The sequence below is a fragment of the Hylobates moloch genome, unplaced genomic scaffold (genome assembly GCF_009828535.3).
Source record: "Hylobates moloch isolate HMO894 unplaced genomic scaffold, HMol_V3 SCAFFOLD_16, whole genome shotgun sequence".
Taxonomy (NCBI): domain Eukaryota; kingdom Metazoa; phylum Chordata; class Mammalia; order Primates; family Hylobatidae; genus Hylobates; species Hylobates moloch.
The window spans coordinates 55,914,982-55,936,797 of NW_026652291.1; the positions used below are offsets into that span (position 1 = coordinate 55,914,982).

Consider the following 21,816-nt stretch of genomic DNA (forward strand, 5'->3'; position numbering starts at 1 on the left):
TTTATGTTGGGGTTCCTACTGCAACACTGTGATTACAATTCAGTTTCCAGAATGTTTGAAACACAACTTATTAAAACTTAAAAACCTAAGACAAGACTGCAGGCTATGAAGTCAAACTTTCGGGGTCTTAATCCCAACTCTGCTATATGTAACTGTACAAACTTGGAAACATTCTTTGTGCCTCAGTTTCCTCATCTGAAGAATGGGAATAATGTCCCTACCCAGGAGAGGGTTGTTTTGATAACTAATATATGTAAAGGGTATTTAGAAAAGTTTATGGCACATAGCAAACACTCTTCCAATTATACTTCAGCACCAAGCATTCTGTCCTAAATCTAAGTTTATTCATATTGTTCAATAAATGGGGGCAGTCTCACAGGCAGCACAGCAAATAAGAACTCTGGGATTTCTCCTGAATAATGGGTAAGAGAGAAGGCTGTTCTAGCCCAGGTTTCTCAACTTTGGCACTATTAACATTAGGGGTTGCTAATTCTTTGTTATGGGGTCTGTCCCATTCATTATAAAATGGTTAACGACATCCTTGGCCTTTACCCACTAGATCCCAGTAGCAGCCCCTACCTCTTCCTTCTCACCCCTCATCGTGTCAACCAAAACTATCTCTAGACATTGCCCATTGTCTTCTGAGGGCAGAATCTCCCCAGGACGAGAAATAGTGGTATAGCCAAGGTATTAGTCCCATCTATTTGTGGTTATTACTGCATCATTTTAATCCACAACACAGGTTTCTGCAACTCAGGTAATATCCAATAGTTTTTTTCCTTTTTTTTTTTTGAGACAGGGTCTCTGTCACCCAGGCTGGTGTCACCCAGTGCAGTGACAGGATCATGGCTCTCCACAATGTCTACCTCCTGGGCTCAGGTGATCCTCCCCCCTTCAGCCTCCCGAGTAGCTGGGACTACAGGCACCCACTATGCCCAGCTAACTTTTGTATTTTTTGTAGAGATGGGGTTTCTCCATGTTGCCCAGGCTGGTCTTGAACTCCTGGGCTCAAGCGATCCACCCGCCTCAGCCTGAGCCTTCCAGAGTCCTAGGATTACAGGCGTGAACCACTGCTCCTGGGCCTTCTTTCTCTTAACTGTAACTGTAGGTAGGATTTTGAAAATTGTTCTCATTACTTATTATGCTAGGCAAAAATTAAGTAGTAAAGAATATATTTAAACATTGGTCTTCAACTCTTTGGAACTGTGAAGCAGAGTTTAAGTACCGCTGTTCCAGCTTAGATGGTATGTGTATCAGGAAAAGGTAAAAAATATGTTGAGATATTAATTCAAGTGTTTTAGCATTTTTTTTAAAGAGTGGTATAAGTTGCCTTTGTAACTGTTATTTTCCCTTTTTAGGAAAACCTATTTGATTCTTTGACAGGCCAGCCACATCCTGAAGATGTACTACTGTTTGCCATTCCAATATGTGCCCCTTACACCACCATGACAAACTACAAGTAAGTTACCATTAGTTGATAGAATGGCTTTTGTGAATTATTTTGTAATGTCTATTTAGTAACACATGTAATTCCTTTTTAAAGATATAAAGTGAAACTTACTCCTGGAGTGCAGAAAAAGGGAAAAGGTATTTAAATTTGTGTTTTTGAATTATGATTTTAAACAGTTCAGTGACTTAACAGGATTAGATTATTCTTACTCTTTTTTGTATTTACAGCTGCAAAAACAGCCTTGAATAGTTTCATGCATTCCAAAGAAGCAACAGCAAGAGAAAAAGACTTATTCCGCAGCGTAAAGGTAAAGTTCTCCTTCAGAAAAGGAATGTGGAGACTGACAGTACAATTTAAAATGTTAGCAGTTTTTTGTTATTTTAGTAGAAAATGCTGTCTTATTAGAAGCAGTAAAACCATTTCAGCTAAAAGTTTGGAAATGTTTTTCTTTTTTGTCATAAAAGAAACATGATTGACCATACAGGATGTGAAGATATTCAGCAATTTTCTTTTTTTAGGACACAGATTTATCAAGAAACATTCCTGGCAAAGTGAAAGTGTCTGCACCCAATCTTCTGAATGTAAAAAGGAAATAGCTGAAATGAAATTCTAAAATATTTGAGAAGAGCCAATTTTATAGCCTTTTGGAAGTTCAAAGATGAAAACACCATGTATCAGGACTTCCGCATTATAAAAATGAACTAAACATTGCCTTGCTATATTCACCAAAAGGACTTAATTCTTGTTTTTTTCCCAGTTTTATATAGAGGAAACACTGTCTATGATAGGATTTCCCAAAGTATTTGTGGACAGTTAAATGCTAATTATATACATCTGTAGTTATTCTACATTTTCTTGAAATCTGGGAGGTTAACACCAAGTATTCATTTCATGATGTAAAGAAACTGAACAGTGAAGTGGCTGGATTGCTTAAACTATTGACTTGTTAAGTCTACTGTATATAACATCTAATATATATATTACAGGCCAGCCACAAGGGGTTTAAATATTTAGGATTGTGTCTTGAAAACTAAGTATTGGAGTGGATTTTCTTCTGCTTTCATCGATACTTGTCAAAAAATATATTAGACCAAAATGTAAAATATAAGTAATAATTCTCATGACTCAGCTTAATAACTCTAGAAGAAATTGGTGTTAATCATTTCTATTCATTTGTAGACCTTCAGGTTTGATCTTAATTTTTTCCTTGTAGTCTGATTCAGTTCTGTACCATTTTAATTTCCACCTTTACTAATTAATTACCAATATAGCACGTTACAGAGTATCTTAACCTATAATACCAGAAGTGCATTTTAGGCTTACCACTAAAGACTCTGATCCACTTTTCCTCTGTCTCTTAACAGAATGGAAAATGAAGTCATCATTATTTCCATTCCTTCATGAGCTATAAAACTTATTAATTAAAAAAAACTTTTTAATTGACTGGACAACACGTGCCTGTATTCAGCATGACCACTTGCTCCAGCCCCTACACTGAAGCATTAAGGTCAAAGTACTAAACAGTTGTTGGTCCCTCCACACTTTGTTTTCCCAGCTTCATCATAATGTGAATGTTAATGTTTTAATGTTTTAAAAAAAAAACACCTTTATTATATTGTATTTACAACACTAGGTTACATAGCTATAGACTACTCTTGCCATTAAAAATCTATGTTTCTAAAAAATGACTTCAGCATTTTGATGATGGTAAGACTATGTTTCTACAGATAGATACATATCCTAAAGTTGCCGAAAAGGAAATGTAGCAACCATTCTTCGGGTAAAAAGCCCAACCATTACTTTTCTTTCACTTTAATAGAGGACAGCTACTGGTGTTAAATACATTTATTGTAAACTTTAGACACAAAAATAGGTTCTCTAGGCCATTCACATGCACATTAAAACCAACAGCTGCAAACTACTACAACAATGCATATAATTATACAAATGATGCCACTCCGTGATGTTTACAGGATTGCTGTCCATGCAAGGTGATCATAGGCATTATTTATGAAGCCTTAAGATCCAGAAGTGTTGTTACTACCAAACCTCTGATTAACACTGTGAAGTAAGTGTTTTGGAAGGCAGTTCCATGAGTTGGCTAACATTTCTTTAAAGCAAATGACTGCTTCTAAGCTTAGCCTGAAAGTGGACAACGAAAGAGAAAAGTAATTTCACTTTACTGTTTAGAAGTACATTCACTTGAAAAACTACATAAAACATCCCTCTTTCTTCAAAGATTTTCATAGGAACCAGTTATAGCAATGAAGTTTTATTATTGCCCTTAAATAATCCATAAACCTAGTTTTTCGAGAGTGCTAAGTCTTAGGAAACACAATTTTAAATAATCTAAGTGCCAAGTACAAAGTTACTTACCGTACAAGAGATTTTGGTTGAACTGAAAATATTAGTATTTCATTACTGTGTGCCTGAAAAATAAATAGGAAGAACAAATTTAAAAGCAAATGCTTTGCAAGTAAGTTTCAGTAATAATATGAAAGTAGTATACTTACAGCTCTGTGATGGACAAGCAAGTTGTTGGCACATCCACCAAAAACAATTACTTCTCCTTCATCGCTGGCACAAGCTGTGTGCCATAACCTGCATTTAAAACAAAAACTTGAGTTTGAAGTCACCCAGAACACCAGTTGGTCATTTTATACTACCGAATGGAGCTATGAAATAAAGACTAGAGATCTTAAGGTAGTTCAGACCAAAACATCATGGCAAGAAGTAAAGTCTTAAGGGAAAGTCGCAAAAGCAGATCAATCAATATCTATTTTATCTGGATATTATTTTCTCTCTCTGGTCAGTTCTCATTTATGCAATGAAGAGTTTGAACTGAACGATCTGTTCTCTAGGTCTTTGTTAGCAATAAAAATCGTATGGGAGCTGAGTGGTATATGCCTTCTTCCATAGGTAGGGCCAACTGGCCTTACACAGAACATCTGAGGGATGGTGAAAGCTCTGCTCGAGTAAACTATAAAGTCTCAGAAAGCCTGGTAGGTTTATGGAGAGATCATTTGTGCAAATGAAGTCTTACTGGCATGACTATACTTGGTTTAGAGGCTTGGGGAAAAAATGCAGGCTTTGAACATGAATTTTGACTGTATCATTTCCTTTAGCATTTTGTTTTGAGATTAACAAGAGAAAATTATCGGTGTTTAATAAGCTCTTCTTTTTGGATGATTTGATTTCTTCATCTTTGTTATACGGTGCTACTGCAAATCTAATTGACAGTTCTTGTTTTTTCCCTTTAAAAAAAAAAAAAAAAAAAAAGAGTCTTGCTCTGTCACCCAGGCTGGAGTGCAGTGGTGCAATGTCAGCTCACTGCATCTTCTGCCTCTGAATAGCTGGGACTACAGGCATATGCTACCACACCTAGCTAATTTTTCTATTTTTTGTAGAGATGGGGTTTTGCCAAGTTGCTCAAGCTGGTCTTGAACTCCTGGGTTCAAGCGCTCTGCCTGCCCCAGCCTCCAAAAGTGCTGGGATTACAGCTGTAATCCTGTAATCCCACTGCACCTCGCCTCCCATGTGATTAAGGTTTAAAAATTTTACCCATTCCAGCACCTCTACCTTTTTTTTTTTTTTTTTTTTGGAGACAGAGTTTCACTCTTGTTGCCCAAGCTGGAGTGCAATGGCATGATCTCAGCTCACTGCAACCTCTGCCTTCCTGGTTCAGGCAATTCTCCTGCCTCAGCCTCTCAAGTAGCTGGGATTACAGGCATACAGGCATACACCACCACGCCCAGCAAATTTTGTATTTTTAGTAGAGACGGGGTTTCACCTTGTTGGCCAGGCTGGAACTCCTGACCTCAGGTGATCCACCTTCCTCAGCCTCCCAAAGTGCTGGCATTACCGGCATGAGCCACCATGCCTGGCCAACCCTCATTTTTAATAAACTTAGATGCAATTCAACTCACTGAAGTGAAAAGCCTGATTGTGTATTTTAACTATGTGTCAATTTTATAATGAAAGGAAGAAGCAAAAATAAAAATCCAGGCCTATTCTTCATACACAGATGATGGAAAGGAGAGCATTCGATACTAGGATAACATTGGTTTCCTTTTCTTTGAATAGTATTTCAAACCTTAGTGAATGCTAAGATTTTTATAAATAAGAATGCTGGATATAATGCAGCCAGAACCTCAATTCTTAATGTCTTATGGATATTCAGTATAAGAACTGCCTTTAAATACCTTGGTTTTTCAGTATATGGATGATTAAATTGTATCCATTCATTTTTACTGATGCAGTAAGTCCAGGCATCACCTGATTCAAGCAAAGAAATGAAGTATGTTAGTCTGTCAATATGACATTGACATTTAAAGGGCACAGCTTTGGGAAGAAAGGTAATAGATCATGAGTAGATACAGAGAGTATATTTTCTTTTTTTTTTTTTTTTTCCCTGCAATTAGCCAAGTAAGCCCTTTGCATGTTATAGCCCTTCAGCAGGGCTCTTAAGTGCTCCAGGTTCTTTATTTAACAGAAGTATGCCATATAGTACAATTATAGCTATATTACAGGATCAAAATTAATTTCAAACCTTCCAACCAACCCTATAAGCCGTCTCATCAGTCTCTCTAATAGACTGATTTTCAGCTATTATATATGGATGATATATGATGATTTCATTATTATGTTTTTTCAGGGACTTACTTAGTGGCTGTTTATCAGTGGTAAATCCTCCAAAGAGAAAAAGATGATCTGAAGAAACTGGTGTTAGTGAGTGCCAAGATCGACCAACTGGGCATATGCCTTGTGGAATTCTGAAAATAATAGCTAAGTTACAATATCTGCATTTAGAAGCAGCTACTGCATTTTTAAGTTTTCTTTTAAAATTTATACGTACATGTTATGAAAAAAGAGACCTTACTTTTAAAAAGGCTTCTTGGTATAAACTACGTGCTTTATACTGAAATATTTTCTTTGAAGTTAGAATCAACTTCAGACCTTTTCAGCAAACACTGAGCACATGCTATGTACTAGGCACACAGTTACAAGAACCGGAAACACAAAAATAAATTCCTTAAGGACCTAGTAATTATGTTTATTTAATTTCATAGTTACAGAAAAGTTAAGCAGGGACATAATATACCAATAGTAGGGAATATAGGGTAAAAACAATCTGAATTTTGGAAAAACTTATCTAAAGTGATACCTACAATTCATTCCACTCCCATGTATCCAGATTAAGATAGTGAAGATCATTCATTCTAGCATCCTAAAAAAGGATAATTAAGTTATCATTTTGAAGAATTCAAAAGCAAGTCATTGAAGTTGTTTGAATACTTACTCGATATCTGCCTCCAAACACAAAGCCTCTATTTCCGACAGTTGCACAGGCATGGGCAGCACGAGGTGAAGGTGCTTTACCCTATTAGAGTCACATAAGCAAGTTAGTGAACTTTTTATAAACAGGGAAAATACCAGAGTCTACTCTGGATATGGGATAAGAATATGTAAGGCACTTGAGCTTTTAAAAGTCAGAGTGTAGACTTCTAGACAACAGTTGTACTACAAGCTGACTACCAAAACTGGGCATTTTAATTTTCTATTTTTGAAATGTGTTACTGAATGGGCTGCCTAACATAATAGGCTGCTTTAGTTTTTCTCTTTTAAAATAAAGGCTGGCATATTATATAGTATCTGTGTCAGAGGGAAAAGAAATCTAATATTTAAGTAATACAAGTTGCAATCTAGTGCAGAGTTATTTAATTACAGGTTGAGTATCTGTAATCGGAAAATCCAAAATCTGAAATGCTCCAAATCTGAAAATTTGGGTGCCAACATGATGCTGAAAGGAAATGCTCATTGGAGCATTTCGGATCTTTGGATTAGAGATAGTTGACTGTTAAGTATATAATGCAAATATTCCAAAATCTGAAAAAAAATCTGAAACATTTCTACCACGTAAAATGTGCTAGATAGGTTGGGCATGGTGGCTCATGCCTGTAAGCCCAACACTTTGGGAGGCCGAGGTGGGCGAATCACAAGGTCAGGAGTTCAAGACCAGCCTGGCCAATGTGGTGAAACCCGTCTCTACTAAAAATACAAAAAAATTAGCTGGGCGTGGTGGCGGGCACCGGTAATCCCAGGTACTCAGGAGGCTGAGGCAGGAGAATCGCTTGAACCTGGGAGGTGGAGGTTGCAGTGAGCAGAGATCCCGCCACTGCACTTCAGCCCAGGCAACAGTGCGAGACTCTGTCTCAAAAAAAAAAAAAATTACATAATAGATGCTGGGTTAGTCATTTCATACATTCATTAAACTTCTGAGTTCTAGATTCCTTGGAAATCATTAAAGTTACGGATCTTCTCCCCAGAAAACAAGAATGAACTGTCACTTTTACAGTATCTTCCAACTCTGGTGCACCCCTCTCCCCCACCCCACCCCTCCCCGCTGCCTCTAAGTATCCTTAACAATTCATTATTCTTCAGTAACTCACAGTAGTTATAGGCTGGCTCCAGGTAAATGTTTCAGTATCTAAAATATGTACATGATCATTCCATCCTCTTGGATGACTTGAATTCTACAGAAAATAAGAATCTGCGTTATTTTACAAATGATACTTATAAAAATTAGATAGCCTGCCTGATTACCAAAGAAAAATGCACAAAACTTATAAAATGTATTATTTCAACATACTAAGGAGGCCATATGAAACTTCACTTACCCAAAAAGATGTTTCATCAAATTCAAAAGTTCCCAATACTTTATCTTCAGGCAAATATCCATACCCTCCAAAAAATATTAACCTGTTGGGTGAAAAACCAAGACACTAAAAATTCAAATACCCATAGGATAGGATACAAGCAATTTATCTTAGGTGCTGTGTTAAATGCTTTCATGTATTTATTCAGTTAATCTTCATATGGGCCCTATGAGGTATGTTCTGTGCAAATGTTTACTGGCTAAGGATATCTGAATGGTAAACCACTTTACACATAAAAACCCAAACCTGTAGTGCTGCCAACTCACTTGTTTTTATATACCCAGACACCAAGTTTGTCCTTTGATGATGGAGGAATTCCTTGGCAATCAATTCTTTCCCACTGTAACACTCTGTCTGTAGACCTTGAATCCAGCATGTAGAACTGTGAGAAAGCAATGATTTCAGTTAGATTTGGTTATATGAAAGAAATTCAAGTTTAGCATTTAATTTTACTATGATTTATGATGAGTGCCATCTAATTCAGTGCTACTGAAATTGTTACTGCAGACTGGCTGCCAGACTGCTCAGAGTCCAGATGAGGATTCTGTCACTGAATACCAATTTCCTAAGTCACTAAGCACACTGTTAGCGCAACTAATTTTTTTTCATAGCCACACTTTATTTTTTTTAAGAGACAGGGTCTCTCTTGCCCAGGCTGGAGTGCAGTGGCACAATCATCGATTACTGTAACCTAAACTCCTGGGCTTAAGTCATCTTCCCACGTAGATGGACTACAGACATGTACCACCATACCTGGCTAAGACAGCCATACTTTTCCCATTTTTATTTTTTTATTTTTTATCTCAATAGGTTTTGGGGGAACAGGTGGTGTTTGGTTACATGGATAAGTTCTTTTTTGTGGTGATTTCTGAGATTTTGGTGCACTCATCACCCAAGCAGTGTACACTGTACCCAATGTGTAGTCTTTTATCCCTCACCCATCTATCACCCTTTCCCCGAGTCCCCAAAGTCCACTGTATCATACTTATGCCTTTGCATCTTCATAGCTTAGCTCCCACTTATGAGTAAGAACATAACAGCGTTTGGTTTTCCATTCCTGAGTTACTTCACTTAGAATAATGGTCTCCAGTTCCATCCAGGTTGCTGCAAATGCCATTATTTTGTTCCTTCTTATGGCAGAGTAGTATTCCCTGGTATATATATGCACCACATTTTCTTTATCCACTTGTTGATTGGTGGGCATTTGGTCTGGCTCCATATTTTTGCAACTGCATAACTGTGCTAATAGCCATATATATATATATATATATATTTTTTTTTTTTTTTTTTTGGTGGGGACAGAATCTTGCTGTCACCCAGGCTGGAGTGCAGTGGCATGATCTCGGCTCACTGCAATTTCTGCCTCCTGGGTTCAAGCAATTCTTGTGCCTCAGCCACCCGACTAGCTAGGATTACAGGCATGCACCAACATGCCCAGCTAATTTTTGTATTTTTAGTAGAGACGAATTTTTGTCATGTTGGCCAGGCTGGTCTCAAACTCCTGACCTCAAGTGATGTGCCCACTTGGGCCTCCCAAAGTGCTGGGATTATAAGCATAAGCCACCACACCCGGCCCTGATATAGGGACTCTGAATTGTAGTTATTTATTTTATGGGTATCAGAATGGTATTACCCAAAAAAATTAGGTTTAGTAATTTTACCTTTAAATTCAATTTAACAAATATGTGTTCGGTGTCTATTTAACTCTAAGATTAAAGAGTTAATTGAGTTAATCTTTAAGATTAAAGAGATTAATTAAGGATCAATACTTAAAAGATTAAATATTCATCTTTCCTTTAAAGGGTTCACATCCAGGCAACTGAACATACCTGACCACTATATATTTTTTTTACTTCTCTGAGACACCCAAGCTTCCATTCAGTCAAACTTAAAACACACAACCCTAGCCACTTGACAAACTACTACTGTTTCTGTGACTACCTCCATAAAACCACAGCTTGTCTCCTCCCCCAACCTTTTAAGTTGTGTCAGTTATTATTCTCCCCCTTGGCTCTGAAATACATATGGCTCAATGATAGCCTATAGATGTGCCTCACAGAATCTTTCAGGCATAGAACTCTTTCTTCAGGCAAAATACTAAGCAAAAGCCCAATGTATACAAACAAAAGTGGAGCTACACTTGTTAAAATGGAGGAGGAAGGGGCAGCTTGGAGCCTACCTAACACCATGTGCTCCTCCCACAGGTGTCCCAAGGCATCTCAAATCCCTAAAGTTTCTAGGAACATAGTTTGAAACCATCTCAGCCACATGTTCCATCCACTTGGAATTTCCATAATTAAGACATTTGCTGCCGGGCGCAGTGGCTCACGCCTGTAATCCCAGCACTTTGGGAGGCCGAATCAGGTGGATCACCTGAGGTCAGGAGTTTAAGACCAGCCTGGCCAACATGGCGAAACCCTGTCTCTACTAAAAATATAAAAAATTAGCTGGGCGTGGTGATGCATGCCTGTAATCCCAGCTACTCAGGAGGCTGAGGTACGAGAATCACTTGAACCTGGGAGGCGGAGGTTGCAGTGAGCCAAGATTGTGCCACTGCACTCCAGCCTGGGCGACAAAGCGAGACTCTGTCCTCATTTCCCCCCCGGCCCCCCCAAAAAAAGACATTTATTTATATCTCTGTATCTTGGTACTCCTTCCAATTGTATTATTCAGTTCAAGCATCACCTCTTTGGTCAAGATTTTCCTTGTTCTGTTCCCTCATCCCACCAAACACAATGTCAAAGACTTCTTGAGATCCAACAATACTTACTGAGTTATTTTCTATATGCCAGGTGCTGTGTATCTCTCTAGCAGATGCTACTGCAGTGGTTTACTTACTATATGTGTCCCTTCTAGAATGTGAGTTCCAAGAGTTGAGACCTGTATCATTCTTTCTGTCTCCAGTGTCCAGCCAAGTGCTCAGCACATAAAGTGCTAAGTTGCCAACTTAATAGACTCCTATGGATTCATTTATTTGGCAACTCAGTAAGTGCTAATATATATCATATGTATCATTTCTGATTGACCTTATCTGTCTCTTACTGGTCTGAAAGAGAAGTGATATTTTTTTCCTACTTGGAACAAAATGGCAAAGTCTGAACAGCAGTGTCTTTGGGCACCACTTTATAGGAATGTTAACACGTAAAGTTTTGTCAGTTTTAATTTATCCTTACGGCTTTCTGACTGGTTACCTGCTCGTTTTTACCCTTCCCTCCATTATATCTTGTCTTCATTTTGTCTGCAATTTTATTACTAATGTTCATCTAACATTTAAGGTTCTAAGAGAACAAGTAGCTGCAAAAAGCACAAAGGAAAACCACCCAGGAAGTTACTGCACACAGGTTACCAACAAAAGTTGATTTTACATAATGCCTAGGTAAATATAGATTGGCACACAAAATACTAAAATGCACATTCCTATCATAATCAAGTACACATCATTTTTAACTGGGACACAAATAAGTCTGGGGCTAACCTTAGAAATTTGCAGTTGTTTGAAAGATAATAAGAATAAAAATGCCTCAAGCCATAATCCTTAGAAACACTAACCTTGTTGGTATTGCCTCTTGAATGGTGTCCTCCAAACAAGTACAGCACCCTGTCTACACACACAGCACAGCTTCCTGACATAGAAGGAGGAACATCACCTTCAGTGTTGATTTTTTTCCTGAGGGTGAATAAATTAAATGTATGTAAGTTAAAGGGAAGAAATGCAAAAGTCTATTAATTTTTCTTCTTCTATTTATATCCTCCCAATAAAGGAATAAAATGAGAAGGCAGAGTAGACAATGCCTCTAGGATCTCTTCTAGGTCTAAACTTAATTCAAGGAATGTGCTTTTCTCTCTTTACCCATTCCACAAACAGTGCCAGCTGGCCCCATGTGTACAGGCATGAGAGATTCTGAAAGCCTAAGTCATATTTTATTATTCTAGGAGCATACCATTTCATGTTACTCAGACTAAATTGTTTGCTGTTTATTTACATGGCCATAAGTTGTTTTGTTTTTGAGTGGGCCAGGAGCCCAGAAGGATAACCTCAACATTCCCAGTCCTGATAGATTAATTCAGTGTTTTTTCTTCAGTCACCTTTTAGCTGTTCATATGCATCAGATTCAGTCCTTTATGTAACACTACAAACAGGTAGTGCCATGTGCCAGGCATTCCTGAGTGCTTTGTATGTATTAACTCATTCTGAATCTAAAAATTGATCTGAATCAACCTAAGGAATCTAAGATTTAAAATTCTAATAGTATACTCAAGGTCTTCTGCTAAAACTGTCAGATATAATAATATTTATCTTTGCTAAACTTAAAAGTTTTAGAAGGCTCATTTTTTAAAAAGTTACTATTTTTGGCTGGGCGCAGTGGCTCATGCTGTAATCCCAGCACTTTGGGAGGCCAAGGCAGGCGGATCACAAGGTCAAGAAATCGAGACCATACTGTTTAACATGGTGAAACCCTGTCTCCACTAAAAATACAAAAAATCAGCCGGTCGTGGTGGCAGGTGCCTGTATTCCCAGCTACTCAGGGGGCTGAGGCAACAGAATGGTGTGAACCCAGGAGGCGGAGCTTGCAGTGAGCCGAGATTGTGCCACTGCACTCCAGCCTGGGTGACAAAGCAAGACTCCCTCTCATAAAAAAAAAAAAAGTTATTATTTTTAAATAGAAACAGGGTCTCATTCTGTTGCTCAGGCTGGTCTTGAACTCCTGGGCTCAAGTGATCCTCCCACCTCGGCCTCTCAAAGTGATGGGATTACAGGTGTGAGCCACCATATCTGGCCTTAAAATTTTTTTTTTTTTTTTTTCTGAGACAGTCTCACTCTGTCACCCAGGCTGGAGTGCAGTGGCGTGATCTCTGCTAACTGCAAGCTCTGCCTCCCGGGTTCACGCCATTCCTGCCTCAGCCTCCTGAGTAGCTGGGACTACAGGCGCGTGCCACCGCGCCCGGCTAATTTTTTGTATTTTTTAGTAGAGACGGTTTCACCATGTTAGTCAGGATGGTATGGATCTCCTGACCTCGTGATCCACCCGCCTCGGCCTCCCAAAGTGCTGGGATTACAGGTGTGAGACACCGCGCCCGGCCCCTTAAAAATTATCTTTAAAAATATGTAGCATTCTGCTTTTAAGAGAATACAATTATAAATTTCCAATTCTCTAGAAGAAGATTAAGAAAGGGCTTCATATTAACACCAATTTGTTATATACAGAAATAATCGTGACTTACTTTTAGTCTGTAACTCTTAAATGTTTTTGTTTTTTGAGATGGCGTCTCACTGTATCACCCAGGCTGGAGTGCAATGGCATGATCTCGGTTCACTGCAACCTCTGCCTCCCAGGTTCAAGTGATTCTCTTGCCTCAGCCTCCCTAGTAGCTGGGATTACAGGCACCTGCCATCATGCCTGGCTAATTTTTGTATTTTTGTAGATATGGGGTTTCACCATGTTGGCCAGGCTGGTCTTGAACTCCTTACCTAAGGTGATCCACCTGCCTCGTCCTCCCAAAGTGCTGGGATTATAGGCGTGAGCCACAGCATCCGGCCTAACTCTTAAGTGGGACTACTATGCTAATTCTGAGATCTGCAGTAAGTAAAATATTTAAAGCACAAAGTTCTCACAAAGCACACCATGGGGAAAACTACTTTGTAAATCCCCAAACATGGCTAACCGAGCATTTTGAGAAACACCTTGATTCCACTAGGGGCATGCTCTTGACTACTACTATTATGAAACTGCAAAAGATCATTTCAGATTATCTCCAGTTTACAAAAAGGGCAAACTGGAGGTCATTTTGGTTTTTAAACAGAACAACACTATTTTTAAAAAGATTTGCATGCAAATTTTGAGAGCTCATTAAAATAGAATACCACCTTTATTTTTAGCAGATAAAATTCTATACAATCTAAAATCTAACAATTTAGCTATTTAAATTCCTTTCCTTATTCAAGATATCATATAACAGAAGACTTAACATCTTGAAAAAAATGGAACATTTATTATCTTTCCATTCTAGATCTGAAGCCTCTACATCTATTTTAAATATTACTATGATACTTGAGATAGAAATTTATTCTAAATTCATAAAAGTATCTAGTAACTACAGAACAGGTGCTAAATTATGCTTAGCAGCTAAGCTAAAGTAGCAGAACAGTGTTTTTAGAATATATAAGTAGCTTAGAAAGGGTTTTACATTTTTTTCTTTGCAGCCATATCTGATTTTTTTGTTCGTTTGTTTTTGGAGACAGTTTTGCTCTGTCACCCATACTGGAGTGCAGTGGCTTGATCTCTGCTCACTGCAACCTCCGCCTCCCAGATTCAAGCGATTCTCCCACCTCAGCCTCCCAAGTAGCTGGAATTACATGTGTACGCCACCATGCCCGGCTAATTTTTGTATTTTTAGTAGAGATGGGGTTTCACCATGTTGCCCAGGCTGGTGTTTAATTCCTGACCTCAAGTGATCTGCCCGCGTCGGCCTCCCAAAGTGCTGGGATTATAGGCATGAGCCAGCCACTGTGCCCAGCCCTTATCTGAATTTTTTAGTCCCCCTTAAATATCCACATTTACCATCTTCCAGTCTCCATGTTGTAGATCCATAGTTCTTCTCTAGGCAGATAAAAGTCATATAATCCTCTGACTTGATTACTCTAAGAATAAAAAAAATTGTAAATATAAAAACCGATATTTTAAAGAGGCACTACTGTATTTTTTAAATCGATCTTGAGATACTAATTTCATAATTAGTATGAAAAATAGGTATTACAGTGCACAATCCTCCCCCACCCATGCCACACACTCAAGGTAAAGCTCCATATAGATAGCTCTTAATTCAGAATTTTGATACAGCAGTTGCAATAGTGCAAGAAGAGATCTCTGGGAACTTTTTTTTTTTTTTTTTTGAGTCCAAGTCTCTATTGCTCAGGATGGAGTGCAGTGGCGTGATCTCAGCTGGCTCACCGCAACGTCCACCTCCTGGGTTCAAGCGATTCTCCTGCCTCAGCCTCCTAAGTAGCTGGGACTACACGCACTCGCCATCACGCCTGGCTAATTTTTGTATTTTTAGTAGAGACAGGGTTTCACCATGTTGGCCAGGCTGGTCTCAAACTCCCAACCTCAAGCAATCCACCCACCTCAGCCTCCCAAAGTGCTGGAATTACAGGCTGTGAGCCATTGTGCCCAGCCAAGAGATCTCTGGGAACTCTCTAAGGCAGCTTTATCCTGAACAGAACCATGCACCAAATTTCAGCTGCATGACTTCAGGAGACTGCCTGTACCATGGTCAGCAGGCTGTTACTGAAAAGTGCCTGATCCATGCTAACACGATGCGTGGTTTTCTAGCCACGCCTTCCTTTCACCTATTCATTCTCTAAGCAGCAATAGAGAGGGCAGAACTGCAAATATGCAAAATAGTAAATCCTTCTGCAGAATTTTAAGTTCTTTGTTCTGCTCCATTTCCCTTCAGGTATTAATTCCTAACACAGACTGAGCCTACCATATGCCAGAGCTGAAAGCTATCCATGGATTGCTTTATTTAATCTTCACAACAACCCTAAGAAGTAGCTGATGTTATGAGAAAACAAGTTCAGAGTTTAAGTAATTTGCCCAAGGTTATTTATGAAGTAATGGTGGAGCCAGGATTCTATCCTTTCCCTGAACTTTAACAACTGCCTGACATTCCCAGCCTTGGATACTCCCTAGCCACTTTCTGAACAATGTTGACACAGTAAACAACTGCGGTTAGCCAAAAATGGGTGTCAAAAGTCCAGCAAGCTTGAATATTAAACATACAGAAACAGAACAGTTGACCACGTAAAACACTTCTTTTTCCACCCCACCAGTGATGAAGGGAAAGGCTGGAAGCGGGCTGACCCACAGGGGACCAGCCTGTCCTGGGGAGGAAAACTGCCTACTATGTAGGAAGCCAAGGTTTATTGCCTTTGAAACGATCTCCAAGGACTTCCGTGCCTACCCTCAGGGTTCCAGCCACCAGCCATAAATGGGGAGGGCAGTCTGTTTCAGAACCATCCAATTCAGTGATTGTGCTGCTCCTCCCTGAATCAGCCCCAATCATCCAGCCCCTTTTAAATCCACCACAAGAAATATTCCACACTAAGAATCCTCCCCTGCCCCACTCCCAAAGTCTCATTCTCTCATGCTGTCATTTTAAAAATACAATTATGAATTAGGTAGCTTAGACGTAAGTGTGATTGACAGGTTTCTCCAGGGGAATTTACATTTTTATAAGGGTGACTACATGCTTGTCCCCCCGCCCCTTCTTGCAATTCTCTACCCCTTTCTAAAGTATTTTTGAGACAGTTTCCTTCTTGTTGCCCAGGCTGGAGTGCAATGGCGCCGTCTCAGCTCACTGCAAACTCCGCCTCCCGGGTTCAAATGATTCTCCTGCCTTAGCCTCTCAAGTAGCCGGGATTAGGGCGCCCGTCACCACGCCACGCTAATTTTTTTTGTATTTTTAGTAGAGACGGAGTTTCACTATGTTGGCCAGGCTGGTCTCGAGCTCCTGACTTCAGGTGATCCACCTACCTTCGCCTCCCAAAGTGCTAAGATTACAGGCGTGAGCCACCACGCCCAGCCCCCTATTTTCTAACCATATTCATTGGAGACTGGGGAAAACACTGCAGATTAATTAGGATTGGCAAAAAATTAATTTTGCAGTTAAACCAAATTAAAGTATCAGGACAGCTATCTTTGAAAGCTATCTCAAAAAAGGTCAACTATGATCAAGTCAGCTGTACCGTAAGCTAAAAACAATCACAAAGCAAGTCATCCAAGGCACGGGCGTGGGGAGGGCGGAGAATATTTTCAAGACCAAAGAGGAATTTTGTGGTAGGACTGGATCAGAGCCATCCCAGCAAATAAAATTCTAGATTTCCGAGGTAGCAGGGTAAAGAAAGGCAACTGGCTTTAAACTGCTAACTAATCACGTTGTTTATAACCAGGGGATCGGAGACTCAAAGAGCTGCACTCTGTAGTTCATTTGATGCCGGGGATTTTTTGGTTACTGGTGGAGCTTTTCCATTATCTTTTTTTTTTTTTTTTTTCCTTTTTCTGGAGAACGGGATCTCACCATATTGCCCAGGCAGGTCTCGAACTCCTGAGCTCAAGCTATCCTCCCGCCTCTTGCCTCCCTGAGAGCTGGGATTACAGGCGTGAGCCACCGCGCCCGGCTGCTTTTCCATTATCTTAATAGGGGTGTCTGCTGAAAAACTTCAACCCAGCTGAAGCCAGAAGGAAAATAGTCCTGATGGCCATTTGCACAGGCAGGAAGGCTGAATAAGGTGGTTCCTGTAACCTTTTGAATTCCAGTTTTCCCACACCTCGGCCTCCCCGTAAGTGGGCAGCGGTTCCCAGCTCCAGAGGGTAAAGTCGTCGTAGGCTGTCCTGATAACGCGTCTGAGTGATATCACACACCGTCACCTTTCACACCCCAACCCTTCCGAATGCACCGCCCAAGCAACATTAACAGGGCCTTCCCCGGAATAACGCTCCAATGGCAACAACGGGGGTGGGAGTGAGTTGGCTTTGTGAGCACCAGGTTGACGTGACAGCAGCCCTGGAGGTTCGAGACGGGTTGGGGGACTCGAGAGAAGGAAGATTCCCGCGCGCAAGAAAAAACAACCAACGGGCAGAGTCTGAGGTGGGGCGCGCGACGCAGGCGGGGAGCGCCCTCGGCGGCCCGCTCTGGCCTCCCCGCCTGGCCGCGAACCCAGAACCGAGTCACAGCCGAGAGACGTCCGCCGCGGCCCGGCCACTCACTGACCTTGTAGCCGCCCCAGACGAACATGTGGCGCCCGTCGCTGACGGCTACGTGGCCGCTGCGCTCGGCGGGGCAGGCGAGCTCCATGGACTCATAGCTCTCGAAGGCTGGCCCAGGCAAGTCGTCCGCCCGCAGATCCTCGTTGCCATCAGCCATCTTGAGGCTGCACTTTTACTAACCAACAATGCCCACACCCGCGAGGGGCCAAAGAAACAAAGGAAAAGGAGAGAAATGCACAGCGGCGCGAGGCAAGGAGAAGGCGGCGGCGAAAAGGGACGGCGTTGAGGCCTCTCTGCCGCCTGCGCTCGCGTTTCCCAGCCTCCTCAGCCGAGGACGGCTCTCCGCCGCCGCCGGGGCACGCCTGCAGACAGCGGGGCCGCGAGCGGCCAGGCGGCGGCGGCGCGGGCCCAGGACTCGGAGCACTGCAGAGAAGCGGTCCGCGTCGGGCCGGCTCCCTCTTGCAGCCCGTCCACCCCGCCTCCTGCAGTCCACGGCCTTGTTTACGCCGCGGCCGGAAGCCGCCAGTTCCGCTGACGCCGCCCGCCGAGCCCCGGAAGCGAGGCTGCCGCTCAGCGCCCCCAGCGCCGGGTCCTCCAGTCGCCGCCGCCTCCGCCCACGGCCTGGGCACCTCAGCTCTGTGGGGCCCGGCGACTTCCAGTCGCGCTTCGAGTCTCCTTTCGCCGAGGGAACCACAGGGATAATGCCCTGAATCGGTCCCTGAAAGCTGCTGAATTTTAGCCAGATTGCTGCAAATTTTTTTTTCTTCCCGAGAATTTCTATTCGTTTGATTGAGGGATGATCTCAGAGGTTCACAGCCCGAGCAGGGGCACCAGAATTGCTCCACTAGCAAGTTTCTGGTCTCGCCTTAGAGTCGATGCAGGCCCTACTGTTCTGCGGGCGCGAGGGCAGGCGCTCAGCTCTCACGCGGGGCCCAGCCCGATCCCCGGCGGCCTCTCCCGAGCTCCTGCCGCCCCTGCCGGGCGCCGCCTCTGTTGGAATCTGACGTTGCCGCCGCCGCCAGCCGGGCTGCAGAGTTGGTTTGAAAAGCGTTTCCGAAGCTGTAACCACCCTTTTCTTCAAAAAGGAAGGCGGATCCTTTTCACGCACACACAGCTTTCTCTTATTTTATGTGATACCTTTCAATTGGGCCAAAAGAAAATTACGAGTTACTGTACTTAATACCTCACCTGTAAAATAGGGTGGGCCAAAAATAACCTTAAATTCCTGATCTTGCAGTGCCTCTAGAATTTATCGTGTTTGGTGGGAGGGGCGTGCTTCATTATCTCCATTTCCCTCACCTTCTGATTGGGAGCACTCCATAGAAAAGGAATACTTTGAACAATAAAAGGCTTTTTTTTAAATTATTAAAATGTTTATAGCCTGACACTCCTCCCCTAGTGTGCCAGTGTGTTTACTTGAACTTAAGAACTTGAAAGTTACTTAAGAGGATTAATTAAAGCCTTCAACAAGGAAGGAAATCACCTTGAGGCTGTTAAGAGCTTCTCTGCCATCCACCCTGGTTGGTGCCCTCAAACCTGTCTGGCTCACAGAATTTCTTGCAGCAGTGTCTTCTCCCAGTCGAATTATGCTCACTAGACTTTGGGGTTATCGAAGTTCCTTGTGAACCAACCTTGTGAATCTGATCGAGTCACTTAAAAACCTTGAGGTGGCTCCTGTCGTCCTTAGTAGAATCCAAAATTTATATCTTGGCTGGGCGCGGTGGCTCACGCCTGTAATCCCAACACTTTGGGAGGCCGAGGCAGGCGGACCACCTGAGGTCAGGAGTGCGAGACCAGCATGGCCAAAATGGCGAAACCCTGTCTCTACTAAAAATACAAAAAAATTACACAGGCGTGGTGGCCGGCGCCTGTAATCCCAGCTACTTGGGAGGCTCGGGCAGGAGAAACTCTTGAAGCCGGGAGGCAGAGGTTACAGTGAGCCAAGAGGGCACCATTGCACTCCAGCATGGGCAACAAGAACGCAACTCCGTCTCAAAAAAAAAAAAAAAAAAATTCATATCACAGTGCTGTGCAAGAAGACACAGCATGGTCCAGACCCAGCTTGCCTTTCCAGCTTCAATTCCTGGCTGTGTCCTCCTTCCAGCTACATTACCCTTCTATCATCGTTTTTGTTTTTTGTTTGTTTGTTTGTTTGAGAGAAGTCTCTGTCTTGTCCCCGAGGCTTGAGTGCAACAGCTCGATCTCGGCTCACTGCAACCTCCGCCTCCCGAATCCAAACGATTCTCCTGCCTCTGCCTCCCAAGTAGCTGGGACTAAGGCACCTGCCACCACGCCCGGCTAATTTTCGTATTTTTTAGTAGAGACGGGATTTCACCATGTTGGCCAGGTTGGTCTCGAACTCCTGACCTCAGGTGATCCACCCGCCTCGGCCTCCCAAAGTACTGGGATCACTGGCGTGAGCCACCGCACCCAGCCTATATTTCGTATATATATGCCATTTAATAAAAATAATATCCACTTTGATTTACTTATGTTTCAAACCATACTTTTATCCTACTTAGTAACAACAAAAAGAGTCGCTGAGGCCGGGCGCAGTGGCTCACGCCTGTAATCCCAGCACTTTGGGAGGCCGAGGTGGGCGGATCACGAGGTCAGGAGATCGAGACCACGGTGAAACCCCGTCTCTACTAAAAATACAAAAAATTAGCCGGGCGTGGTGGCGGGCGCCTGTAGTCCCAGCTACTCGGAGAGGCTGAGGCAGGAGAATGGCGTGAACCCGGGAGGCGGAGCTTGCAGTGAGCCGAGATTGCGCCACTGCACTCCAGCCTGGGTGACAGAGCGAGACTCCGTCTCAAAAAATAAATAAATAAATAGTCTCTGAAACACATTAATTAGTTGTACTATAAGCAGAGTTTCTCAGTGTATCAAAGTATATTTCCAAGCCCCGTGGGTACCTGGAGACCTTTTCAGGGGCTCCTTAAGGAACTCTCTTTTCTAACTATGTATCTGTGTGAGGCCAGATTTTCTTCACTTAAATCGGCCTGGCGCAGTGTCTCATGCCTATAATCCCAGTATTTTGGGAGGCTGAGGTGGGCAGATCACTTGAGGTCAGGAGTTGGAGACCAGCCTGATCGACATGGTGAGACCCCGTCTCTACTAAAAAAATACAAAAATTAGCCAGGCGTGGTGGTGGGCGCCTGTAATTCCAGCTACTTGGGAGGCTGAGGCAGAAGAATTGCTTGAACCCGGGAGTTTGAGGTTGCAGTGAGTTGAGATCATGCCACTGCACTCCAGCCTGGGTGAGAAAGCAAGACTCTGTCTCAAAAATAAAAATAAAATAAAAATGCAAAACAATGTCATTCTTTTTGAAATTCTTTTGATTAGGAAAATAGTTATTTTTAATTTTAAATGTTATTTATGTTAATAATTTTGTTGTTATTTTGTAATAAATTAAAAAATTTAAACATTAAACTAAATTAAAATTAGTGTTAATTTCTAATATGGCAGATATCAATTAGATAAAATCCTCATAAACAAAAGCTCTTGGAGGAACTCAATCATTCTTTTTTTTTTTTTTTTTTGAGGTGGAGTCTCGCTCTGTCGCCCAGGCTGGAGTGCAGTGGCGCGATCTCGGTTCACTGCAAGCTCCGCCTCCCGGGTTCACGCCATTCTCCTGCCTCAGCCTTCCGAGTAGCTGGGACTACAGGCGCCCGCCACCGCGCCCGGCTAATTTTTGTATTTTTTAGTAGAGACGGGGTTTCACCATGTTAGCCAGGATGGTCTCGATCTCCCGACCTCGTGATCCATCCGCCTCGGCCTCCCAAAGTGCTGGGATTACAGGCGTGAGCCACCGCGCCCGGCCTCAATCATTCTTAAGAGTGTAAAGGGGTCCTAAACTAAACTAACAGCCATCTCTGATCAT

At 42.1% G+C, this 21,816-nt stretch overlaps 2 protein-coding genes across 4 annotated transcripts in view; one reads left to right on the forward strand and one right to left on the reverse strand.

Annotated features, from left to right (window-relative positions):
* Positions 1-3,135, forward strand: part of NEMF (nuclear export mediator factor) — a 75,976-nt gene extending 72,841 nt beyond the window's left edge. For both annotated transcript variants that reach the window (XM_032135015.2, XM_032135016.2), the window contains exons 30-33: positions 1,359-1,459; positions 1,544-1,587; positions 1,678-1,757; positions 1,969-3,135. In XM_032135015.2, coding sequence (XP_031990906.1) covers positions 1,359-1,459; positions 1,544-1,587; positions 1,678-1,757; positions 1,969-2,046 — 303 coding nt within the window. In that variant the 3' untranslated portion in view covers positions 2,047-3,135. The remainder of the gene's footprint in view (positions 1-1,358; positions 1,460-1,543; positions 1,588-1,677; positions 1,758-1,968) is intronic.
* KLHDC2 (kelch domain containing 2) lies at positions 605-18,090 on the reverse strand. 2 transcript variants are annotated; one of them, XM_058429365.1, is made up of 13 exons: positions 17,938-18,090; positions 14,727-14,806; positions 11,716-11,833; positions 8,433-8,548; positions 8,128-8,209; positions 7,900-7,983; positions 6,750-6,830; positions 6,619-6,677; positions 6,113-6,222; positions 5,653-5,725; positions 3,964-4,051; positions 3,827-3,879; positions 605-1,102 (listed from the first exon to the last, which is right to left on the reverse strand). In XM_058429365.1, exons 1-13 carry the CDS (start codon positions 18,088-18,090, stop codon positions 1,093-1,095), a joined length of 1,107 nt encoding a protein of 368 aa, XP_058285348.1. In that variant the 3' UTR covers positions 605-1,092. The 2 variants fall into 2 exon arrangements, with proteins under 2 accessions (XP_058285348.1, XP_031990908.1); XM_032135017.2 differs by lacking the exon at positions 605-1,102 and adding an exon at positions 3,281-3,592.
* Positions 18,091-21,816: the final 3,726 nt, after the last annotated feature.